Source organism: Glandiceps talaboti, chromosome 14 (genome assembly GCF_964340395.1).
Source record: "Glandiceps talaboti chromosome 14, keGlaTala1.1, whole genome shotgun sequence".
Classification (NCBI taxonomy): domain Eukaryota; kingdom Metazoa; phylum Hemichordata; class Enteropneusta; family Spengelidae; genus Glandiceps; species Glandiceps talaboti.
The window spans coordinates 10,880,268-10,893,127 of record NC_135562.1 but is presented as its reverse complement, the minus strand read 5'-3'; the positions used below and the strand labels follow the sequence as shown (position 1 = coordinate 10,893,127).

Here is a 12,860-nt window from a genome sequence, read left to right as displayed (position 1 = left end):
CATTTGTGATTGTAGATGAAACATTGATGATAGAATCTCATCTTTACGTCATGATATAGATATTACATTTCTGTCATAGCTTCTCTTTAATACTTATGAAACCACCTTGTGTGTATACAGGTCTAGCGTCATCACATATCTGTGATTTCTATCCTATGTCTTTTGAAATTCTTTAAAATGCAGGTTTTTGAGAGGCAGGTAGACGGCTATAGTAGTGAAAATCTTTCGTGTATATGATTTTGTGTATATTTACGTCTATAAAGACTATTTTATTGCCACCGAGGGCGCCCTGTCAGGTGTACCGTAATCGGACATTGTAGAGTTCTTATCTCGGAACTATAATCACTGCGTGATGGACACGTATGACGGGACGTACAAACAACAACCATAGAGCAGCTTGCGAAATTGTAGCAGAATTGTACCACTCTCGTTTGTGAGGTTATTAGGGGCTACTTCTAATAACAACTTTGGGATTGACCCACTTGTCACTGAGTATATCTACTTTATTGATTATGTTCACTAAATAACATTCAAACTGATGACACAGTAGCTCCATTTAAGTACTACAAATTATACAGTTCGACCAGGGGGGGGGGGTGTATATATATGTCTCATCTCGTGACTACACTGTGTAAGTGTAGCTGTCACGGCAACAGTGAATGAATGGCATGAGTAAACACTTAAAAATGTCAGACTTCACCTTTACCAGACATGTTGAATTATTACTAGTATTTTTCATCATGAAGTCAGAATAACCGTGAACAGAATAGGTCATACAGCCGCTCATGAAATCAAAATTACCCTATTGTTCTGGACATAAAACTTTTTATTAAGAAACACAAACATCAGAGTAAAAATACTACAAGTCAAGAAATATGAACAACCTGAACGTATGAAACGATTTATGTGGTGATTGTGCCTGTGCAATCATTGCTACTACAAATACGAAAAAGTTCTGTTTAAAGTGTATTTCAGATCTTCAGTTTGTATTATGAGGTACCGGTACGCCGTGAAGGAGCGCCCTCACACATAGGTCAACCCCTCTCATATAGTAGGCCGGTGAGGGCGGAGCGCGCGTCACGACGTATCTTACAGTGTATATTAAATCTTAATTTCGGCCTTCATTCTATAAAAGTTTCCAAGTTTGTTCAGCACGTGGGGTGATTACATTCCAAACTCCAGCATGTAAAAGTCATGACATACGGACTAAATAAAATAGCCAAGGGCCCTCTTTATCAGATTTTTATCTGGTTAAATTCTAATCATACGTCAGTTGTCTAGTGCAAGGATACCTTGATAAAAATGATAAATGTCGCATTGTTCACAGCCAGAAATAGCATTCTATCCCATAATATTATGCACACCTGATATGATCGTACCATACCACTTAGGTCTTTATTTTTTCTTTTCATTTTTATATATCCTTATTAATGAATGACAAAACACACTTTATCAGGCATCTACAAGTATTCACCAAGGGTAAATCAAGTAGTACAGCGGGGAGAGCCAGTAACTATCATATAAGTATGTCTATTGAACTCAACATGGCTGCTGCTAGTGAAAATGAAATTCTCAGGGATGAAATTGCTGAAGATTTCGTGAGTTGTACAATCTGTCTGGGACGGTTTAAGGATCCTAAAATTCTACCGTGTCTTCACACCTTCTGTCAACAATGTATAGTAGAATTATTGGAGAAGAAAGGATAACTTGAATGTCCATCTTGCTCTACTTCATGTCCCCTCCATGTTGGAGGCGTGCCAGGACTGATTTCCGACTTGTTTATGGACAATTGTATTGAAATACACCACATACTCCAAGAAAGTGCTGAGGACAGTCTAATCCAGTGTGAGGGATGCCAAGAGAATACAACCAGTCATAGGTGTGTAGAATGTAAAGTTTATCTATGTAACAACTGTGTGAAAGCACATAAAATCTTGCCACTCACAAAATCACATCGACTGATCACCTTCGAAGACTACAAAACAGTGTCCTCTAGACCAACGGTGCGAACCGTAGAGTACTGCAGTATCCACCCTAAAAATGAGATTGAATTCTACTGTGACACTTGCCAGATATCTGTTTGTACAGACTGTACTATAGTAAAGCACCGTATACCAGAACATGTCCACAGAGATTTGAAAGATGTGGCAGATGAATATCAGTTGAAGGATAAGATTGACAAGTTGAAGGCGAAAGAACAAGAAGCTGACGAACATGAATCTACAGCCAAGCAGACGCACATCAGTCAGCTAAAAGATCAGTGGAGAGAGGAGGAGCAGAAGGTGAGAATGAAAACAAATGAAATCGTCGACAAAATAAAGAAAGCGGAGGAGAAATTGATAGATGAGTTAAACAGAGGATATGATATGAAACTGAAAAGTGCGGTAGATGGTATTGATGAGTTGGAATTAAAACATGGTACCATTAACAGTACGTGTGGTTACATACAAACACTGATGCATCACGCGAATGATGTTCAACTTCTGTCTACCAAGAAGGCAGCCACAGATCGTATCCAACATCTCATCACCATGGAAACCAAACTCGAACTATCTCATATCGAATTCCAGCCAATACAATCATTTGCCGATCATGAAATACTGGGAGAACTGGTAACACTTTCAGATATCTACATATCACAATGCACAATCGAGGATGTTCCACAGCAACTCCCGAAAGGCGACTCAGCACACCTACAGATAACAACCAGGAATTCCAAAGGAGTACAAGTCATCCCCAGACAAGAAGTCAAAGCCAAGATCAAGAAACCTGATGGATCATGGGGAGACATCAAAGTAGCAGACAACAGAGATGGTACACACAGGGTGACAGTGCATGGAGAAATGGACGGTACATATCAAGTTACTATGACGATAGGCGATCAACCAATACCAGGCAGTCCTGTCACCATTCCTGTCATCAAAGGGTTGGTGAAGACCATTGGCAAAAAGGGAAAGTGGGAAGGAAAGTACAATGACACCTGGAGTGTTGCTATGAACAGAGATGGTGACATTGTCACAGCTGACTACAGCAATAGAAGACTACAAGTAACAACTAGAGACGGTAGATTTCAGAAAATTTTGGCATTTTCACAATTAAAAAAATATAGGCCATGTGATATTGCCATATCAAGTGATAATACATACTATAGCTTAGATGATGACAATACACAAGTAGTAGTTAGTGATCAGAATGGACACATCATTAGATCCTTCGGAAAAAGAGAACTGAGGAATCCCCATGGCCTAGCTATCAGCCCTGTAGATGGAAAGGTGTATGTCACAGACAAGGGTGGACACTGTGTGAGGATTTACACAAAGCATGGCAAGTATATTGGGTCATTTGGTTCACAGGGTAAAGGTCAGGCGAAATTCAACACTCCTTATTTCTTAAGTGTTGACAGTACAGGAAGAGTATTTGTAGCTGACAATGGCAACCATTGCATTCAGATATTCACTCCAGATGGTGAATTTCTGTTTTCATTTGGTTGTTATGGTGATGAAGATGGTGAGCTAGATTCCCCTAAAGGAGTGGCCATTGAAAATGATAGATATGTGTATGTCAGTGACAACCACAGGGTACAGAAGTTTGACATCACTGGTCAGTTTGTCTGTCGTATTGATAGCGATGAAGATGGATTGATGTATCCCCATGGTATAGCATTAACTGATGATGTTCCTTGCAGTGTTGTTGTTGCTGACAATGGCAACGACTGTATCAAAGTGTTTGTACAGTAATAACACAACAAAGACAGTGTGTATAGATACTGCACTACCCTGTGTAAACTACAACCCAAAACACTGACAGATGAAGTACTTTGCAGTGTAACTATGACAACCACTGCATCAAAGTGTTTGTACAGTAATAACACAACAAAGACAGTGTGTATAGATACTGCACTACCCTGTGTAAACTACAACCCAAAACACTGACAAATGAAGTACTTTGCAGTGTAACTATGACAACCACTGCATCAAAGTGTTTGTACAGTAATAACACAACAAAGACAGTGTGCATAGATACTGCACTACCCTGTGTAAACTACAACCCAAAACATTGACAGATGAAGTACTTTGCAGTGTAACTATGACAATCACTGCATCAAAGTATTTGTACAGTAATAACACAATGACAGTGTGTATAGATGCTGTACTACCCTGTGTAAACTGACTGCATAACATTGAGAGATGATGTAACTATGGCAACCACTGCATCAAAGTGTTTGTACAGTAATAACATAACAAAGACAGTGTGTATAGATACTGTACTACCCTATGTAAACTGACTGAGATCAATAACATTGGTAGATACAGTACCTTGCAGTGTAGTTGTAGCTATGGCAACCACTGCATCAAAGTGTTTGTACAGTAATAACATAACAAACAGTGTGTATAGATTCTGTACTACTGTGTAAACCGACTGGGATCAAAAGTATTGCTTGATAATGTACATTGCAGTGTAGTTGTAGCTATGGCAACCACTGCATCAAACTGTACTAGTCTATCATAGCATAACAAAGAGAGAGTATACCTATATAAATACAAACCATTAAGAGATAATATTCATTGCAGAATAACTACCTCCATTAAATATTGTTGTCATAGCAACATACATTTGTATACATAAAAACAAGACAAAATCTATAAATGACTGACTGTAGATGTCAGATTATTGGAGGAAATTTAAAGTAAAATGAAGGTTTATATAAGTTTAACTTGTACTAACTTACAAGAACTAGGTACCAAGTTCTTCACACATTATAAACTCTGTACGGGAAATTTATAATCAGTGTTCTCAGAACATCATAACAACTTGTAATGCTTGTAATGTGTCCTCTAAAACAACATTAGAGGGTTGTTGAACCCCATTTGCAGTTTCTGTGTTCTCATTAATTAGGGGCACTGATCCCTTGTGTAATGTCTGTGTTCTCCGTACATTACTGGTTGAAACAGGTGAAAACTGGCTAAAACTGGTTACAACCAGTTAAAACTGTATAGTTTGAAACCCGTCAAAACTGGTCGACAGGTGAAAGCTGAGCCTGCATCTAATTTTAATATTATCCTAGGATAGAGTAACAGTTGGGAAAGTGTAGCAATTTTGCCATACATATAAATATATATATTTTTTTAATTCTAGTTGTTAGTTCTTGTACATAGTTTTTAAAACCAATTATCTGTGACTGTAATCAGTGTTTTTGTTAAGGGTGGTAAGCAGGTAATATCTACCAGGGTTCCACACTACTTTTTCCTGGGGTTCCCAAACAAAATTGTGGTACATTGTATTTGAAAGTATGCAACATTCCCCCCTTTCTGTTTATACTGGGGTTCCCCAACCTTAGCAAAAACACTGCTGTAATTCCTTCCTGGAAAGGAGTCTGGAATTTCAAAGGAAATGTCAGAAATTATTTTTAATTATATTTTATCTAATCAGTTCACAAATATGACATGATTCTATACAGAATCTTCAATATTATCTGAGCTTAAAATTAATGTAAGTCCCCATCCCATGTTCACAGACTACAAATTCTGGCCATGGGCTACCAAAATCTGCAGCAGGTAACCCACCACTGAGCTGAGGCCAACACTGGTTACGTGCACGTGACAATTTAGCATTAAAGTGGCCATATAGATGAAGCTTGGGGTATTTATTTTGGATTTTTAATTTATGCAACAATTTTACCATGGCTTCCTACTTGAAAAATCAATGTGAAACAATATAGACCAAGTCCTTGTTCATGACTCAATAAATTGCAAAAGATCAATCAATGTATAAAATGTTTGTTATTGTATGTACAAACACAAACTTTTTATACATTTTGTAGCTTTTTGCAATTTATTGAGTTTCAAACACAGACTTTGCTGACGTTGTTTCACACTCATTTGTCAAGTAGGAAGCCATGATAAAATTGTCTTAAAAGTTAAAAATCCGAAATAAATACCCCAATCCTCATCCACATGGCCACTTTAACAGATATGAAAGTATTTTGACAACACATATTTCTAATGAGGTCCCGTTTTCAGCTTAGGAATACATGAATGGGACTACTTAGCTAGTCACCATCCTTGGGCTACCACTTACAGAAAGTTATAGTCCACTGGGCATACGACAGGGAAAAGTTAATTTTGAGCCCTGAGTGTCACTTTTGTATATTTCTGAATTATACAATTAATTGACATATTAATTTATCAAAATGATGAATTGTAAAATCTCCTCTTCTATAATTATCATACAATATTTTGGCGTCTCAAAGTTTTTGTAAACTTTAAGTTGATATCTTACCAAATGTGTCATCATTGAATCATATTGAAAATAAATTCAAATATTCACTGCAGGTCATTGACTACATGTTTTCTTTCTAAAACTAAATGATTTTTTCCCCTCAACATTCACAACTTTGTCAAATCTACCAAAAGACATGATGCAATACAACATATGACCTTTGACATAATGGTAATTGGTTCTATTTATTATGCAAGATATAACATCACTACTCACTGCAAAGGATGATGGGTAATCAAAGCCAGGGAACAAGTATTTCACTTTTAAGATAAATTAGACAATAGGAGATACACACAATAATACAAAGGCTCTCTGGACATTTGTCTTCTACACCTTGAAATATACTTAAAGTTGGAATGGAAAATTCCACATCTCCATAAAAAATCTGTTCTGGTACAATTTGTGTAAGAACAGCAAAACGGTGTACTATTTGGTCAATAGGTAGTCTGGTTTCTGACAACCTGACATGTTCCAATTCACTATGTTATCTTGACACATTATGTGAAGATAATGTAGTGTAAATTGGTGCATGGTCATCCGGAACTAGACTAGTCAATAGGTAACATATTGAGGTACACTAACCCAGAGACTTGGCTGTCTGGCTTGACAATGTTGTTCATTCAGCAATGTCAAGTCAATCAGATTAGTAAGTGACTAGCCTATATGTAGTCTGGCTGCTAGACCCCGGGCTTTCTTCTGAAAGGTGCAATTGAGGGCTATCACCCTCATTAGTGACCTTTGATCGCCTTTCACACACTGAGCAGAATAGCCCAAGGAGTCAAGCAGCAAGACTAGTCTATGGGTTACATGTACACATACATCCTGATGAAATTACAACATAATGTTACCATTCATATTTGAATTCAGCCTGTCTACTAGTTACATAATCTTGTTGCACAATGTCGACATTTTCACTCAAGCATAATAGGAGTAACACATGCATTGCCATGGTAGTTCACTTCACCACCCACAACCACCACCACCCCTATCAGTGACCACCATCACCTTAAAAAGTTAGGAAGACAGTCACTTGTACCATACACTAGAAAAATTGACATTTAAACAGAAAATGTGTTTAATATCCTTGTAGTCTGATGACAATAATAATGTTGGTTTCTATATACCGCTTTCTCACTATGTGCTCAAAGCACTTTATAATTATTACCCCAGGCACAGATCTGTAGCAGCATAACGGCCCTTTATCCTAAACTCCCTGGAGAGCATATAATCCATTGCAGCCCCTAAGAGCACATAGGATTAAAGCCTACATCCTACCAGGTCCTCAATTCTACGACTGGGTTGACTGAGGCACAGTCGTGGTTCAAATCTTGCCCAAGGACTTTAGCCATTCAGAAACAAATGGCAGTGATGGGGCTCGAACCTGAAGGTTCCAAACCAGCCACTCTAACCATTCACCCATCATGACTCCACACAACCAGGGTCATGTCCAAATCATTGGTTCTGGGTCAAAACTTCCAACATTGCCATTATTTTTCCTGATTTTTCATAAATTATGCTTGAGAAGGTGTAATTATATATTATTCCTAAATATTTTCTTTCATTAAGCTGGAAAACACTTGTGACCTATCAACCTCGTAGTGACAAGACTCCTCGGGTCACGTAATATTTTCCTTGACTGAATGAACAAAATATTGAGGAATAACATCTATTGGTGATATATTGTAGGTATTAGATGAATCTACTTACAAGAACAAGATGGTGGCTGGGTTTGCAATCACAGAAGAAATTTCTTCCTTGCCTGTGCTATTGGAAACACAATGTAAACTGTATACAATGTATGTAAGATGTGTGATATTGTTCTATTTTCATCAAAGGGGTAGGCCACCCAGTGTGTAAAGGTGTCCCAACACAGCTTACCTTACAGACCAGCCATAAGACATACATGTATATATTCACGGCCATTTGGAGACCATTATGTTGGTGCTCAGTGTGATATGTTTTACTAATGCCTGAAAAGATACTAGAATACAGTAAAGTGAGAAATTACCACAGGTCTTCATCACCACTTTGTACACATTTCCTAGTGATAACACTTGAGAAAACAAATAACAAGAGACAACTTCAAGACTTATTACCTCGGAAATATTTAATTTCAGGAATATAACTTTTATGTTACTCATGAAAATATGTTTCTAAGTACAAATTAACATTACAGTTATTCCTGTGAAGGTCATAGGTCACAGTCTGAAAATGGTACAAATCATGACGTTCAAATAGACACAAATAAAACAGAGTAGAAAGCATGGAAGTTAGTGATACATACTTCCATGGCAGTCCTGCTTGCAAACGGTGTACACAACGTGATTCTGACAACGTCCCTAAACAAGTACAATGTAGAAAGAAAGTGATATGGTCAGAATCAAGTCCTGACTGACAGGTACTCTGTCTGCAAGCAGGACTACTTCCATGATAGGAGGCATGTTACAATGATGGTGATTTAAAATTCACCACAAAATCTTTTGGGGAAACAATCTAGTTAAATTTCACTTTATGACTTTTAGGTTTTCAAACATGGATTACTTTTGATAAAAAATACACACTTGCAATTTGTAGACAAGACAATATCTTTTATAGAAAAGTTCATATGCATATATCAAATATTCACAATCTTAGCCACTTGAAACCCCAAAACAGTCACACTTTCAACATTAAAGTTCTTGATTCATAGAAAACACAGTCAGTAGAAAATGAATACTGCAAGTCAGTACCATCTTTTCTTGGATAAAACACAGGCAGTATTGATGAGGTAACATATCCTAGGACATTAAAGTAATAACAGTGGAGGGGAGCCCCTCCACTGTCTATGATTAAAGTAATTCTATACTGTAAGAATGGTGGTTCTCAGTTACAAATCATCATCCATGAATACACACTGACGTTCCACTGTGACAAGGAATGGGTTCTTTGTATATCCATGGTCAATTACATTCATACAGAAAATCTTGGGGATTTTCTTCCATCCCATTGACATAAATCTGGAACTGTATCCTGATATTTGAAGTTCCATACAATTCGAATGGTACCATAAATCCATGGTGTTACAGAAACACATGTTTCACATTTTGGGAGGGCTTTGTTATGATGTACACACGTAAGAATGATTGATCCTCCAAGTTCAACACAAAAATGTGGTCTCTAGAGTTGGTCTTCGGGTTTATCAGGAGGTGGTCCACATGGCTGTAGCATTTTCTCCATCAGATTGAATCTTACTCTCGCTTTAGTTTCGTTTTCAACCAAAGCAAAGTAATTGAGCATATCAAAATGGCCGACGTAGCTGCAGAAACTGTCTCTGTGTTGATTAGTTAACCATTCCCATTTCGTAGTGTCTGCATGTCCAGTTCCAATGTATTTTGACTGAAGATGCTCTAGTTGACTGTGGATATTATATCGATCACCCATACTGTGGATAAGAAAGGATTCCTCAGGTAGTAAAAGTAGTAAGCTGCCAGGTGTTCACGTTGTCTACAATGCGATGACGCTGAAAATGTAGTTGAACATATTCTTTAATACTTAGCTTACTGATTCAAAATAATCACAATATCGAATAACATAACCGATATAAATGATTTCATAATTTATTATATTATTTTATATACATGTGTGTATTTTAAAAATAAACATAATGAATTTAAAAGAAAAAGTTGGAAAGAATACTTTATATTTTACGAATTTCTATCTAGAAATAAAACACTACTAGACCCTCTAACTTGATAATAACAAATGAATCATTTGCAACCAGGAAGCGATACTTAGAAAAACAATTCTTGTACACTGTCATATAAAAATGCAACCAGTTCTTACACATTGAGTTTGTAATTAGATAGAGAAGTTGTGTATATCAATCTTCACTTGAAATCATCTCTAATTTCCATATTAAGTGTAATATGACGTAGCACTTTCTAGTTTGGATAATTAATTTCTTCTTACTTAGAGGGTACACTATAAGGTCAGGTCACTTGTCCGAAGGCTGTTTCTGCAGACATTCGTCGAACAGTAAGGTATTTAAATTTGTTTCTTTTCAAAACAAGAAATAAAAGACAAAATTGGTTCAGGAAATATACTACAAATGCACTGATTATTTAATGCAAAACTTGACGATTTTAAAAGAATTTTAGTCATTTTTAGTCATATCAAAATTACGAATCAAAATGTTTCACCAGCGTCACCTGTCGCATTGTCGGGTATTCCCGGTTTATTTTTAAAGGTACGAGTACAGCGGGTTTTTTTTTATCTTTAACCGGAAAGAGATATTGATATACAGTGGTATATGATACCATACTATCATAAACATAACTAGATTTGACTTCTGTGAAGGCCAGGGAGTGAGCAGCGCCTATAAATTTTATGTGAATCCGTACGTGCGAGGATGACTCAAAAATTCATCTGTCGTCAGCACTACATCATGTAAGCCAGTCGTCGATTGCGTGTACTTTACAGTATTCTTGATCATAGAAGTTAGAAGAAAACATATACATTATCCTTGTCAATTTTTGCATCTCAATAAAGACCGAACCCATTTTAGTCTTATTTTGTGTTGAATTAAATTCCATCAAGTTTCTCACATTGATTAAAACGATGTGTCACTTTATTTACCAAGGCAAGAAACAAAGTCTACCAAAAATGAAAGAATTTTATTTAGGTTCTCAACATTGGACTGAAGTATTTTGTTATTAATAGAAACACAGTAACATGTTGTATTTCATCAACTATGTGTCAATTATGTTCCAAATGACATCATCAATTTGTGATAAAACTGTTACAATAAATACTGGCACATATCTAAATTTAGAGGCTGTTGAATACATATTTTTTCATTTGTTCCATGTTTCTTTTCCACCTAAATTTGTAAAACGGAAATTACTCTGAAAACATTTCATCATTTTCTACTTGTTTGTGTGTGTCAAATGGTTGTATTTATCTTTACTCCAATGTGTACAAAAATATACCATGCAAAATAAGTTTCACATTTGAAGTTTTCAAGTCAGAATTTAATCCCCTGAAAATGAACTATTCTTCAGAACTAGTGTGGACACTGAGAAAGTTGATTAAAAAAACTGATGCTGGAAAGTATACAGACAAGAAAATTAGTGACAAAAATACCATGTAATTGGTTGGGATATACCAGTAGATAAATTTATAATTCATCATGAGTCATGGAAATATTGCACTGTAGATGTCAAAGTCAAACTCTGCAGTGTTATTTTTTCATAGTTAAGTAACTTATAAACTAACTGCGAGCTAAACTGGTACTGTCATGACACTTGATGACTGTAAATCTCTGTCAGAATCCAACAATGTTCATACACTGATAACACATATGTGATATTTATGGTATTTTTTACAGGAATGGAAATTATGTCAGCACTTTATGCTTTTATTGTATGCTTCAAGAAATACTAGACCACCGGAGGAAATTTCAAGGCATCAGTTAGTTTGAGCAGACATCACGCAGTAGGCCTCTGATTGGTGGAAAGCAACATATACTGGCTCCTGATTGGTTCATGCATTGACTTTCAAATCCATATATACCTTCAAGATGAACACAGTTGGAATGCGAGAATGATGATTTATGAGCAGCATACTGGCCTTGGCAATTGAATCACATGTTATAGCTGATATGCAGCATAGTAAGTTGTTGAACTGAAATATACAAAGACCACCTGCATCGAAGAAACCTACCAGTGAAACCTGTTTGATGATTGGTCAGCTGTAGAACATGTAACAAAATATGCATATCATATGTGTGTTACCTGTAATTACCACCTGGTAGAATTAGATTATAGAATTGTGACATCATAGTAACTACCAATCAGAACTTGCCTGATTACACATGTACATTAAGTCCAAGTTCATTATCTACTTTTATAAGACAAAATATACAGCATTCTGTGGACCATTCTTGTCACACTGAGCCAGTGATGTGAAACTATACCTGTAACTTCCAAACACCCTTTACTATCTGTCTACCCTATTTGCAAGATATCAAAACTGAAATTGTCAAGGTTTGGATCATTTTGAAAAACTGCAGCCATGTTGTACGTCTTCCTTGTTGACACGGGAACCATGTGGAACTTTGACATGAATCTGGCAGTTGAAAGGTAAGATTTTATATATCTAGTGGATTCCATTTACCCGCAGACAGTGGAGAAGATAATGCAATTGTATTCTTTTCCACTGTCTATGATTTACCTGATAATGCAATTGTATTCTATTTCCCTTACTATTAAAAGTGGTAAAGCCAGCAAATAAACAGTATGACAAAACCTATCAACTTGAACAGACAAACGTTATTCATAAGTAAAAAGAACCCTTGGTCATGATACAAGAACTAATTAGCTGGTTATTACTACGTTTTAATAATCTGATGAACATATTTAAGGATATTTCCCATTCTCTATTTTGAAGATTAAACATGCGGGCACCATGTGATTATGTATACTTTTCACTCCATGAAAAATGTTCTTTATGAAGTTGCCCAAGACAACAAATGATATTACTGAACATTGGAATTATTGTTGTAAGCATGTATTAGCAGTTATTACCCAGTTTATTGTAAAAAA

The 12,860-nt window shown here is 36.3% G+C and overlaps 1 protein-coding gene across 1 annotated transcript; it reads left to right on the top strand.

Annotated features, from left to right (window-relative positions):
- The first annotated feature begins 1,544 nt into the window (after window positions 1–1,544).
- Window positions 1,545–3,737, top strand: LOC144446000 (E3 ubiquitin-protein ligase TRIM45-like). Its single transcript, XM_078135667.1, is given in 1 exon segment — window positions 1,545–3,737. A coding segment is annotated over 1 exon segment (2,193 nt).
- The last annotated feature ends 9,123 nt before the right edge of the window (window positions 3,738–12,860 follow it).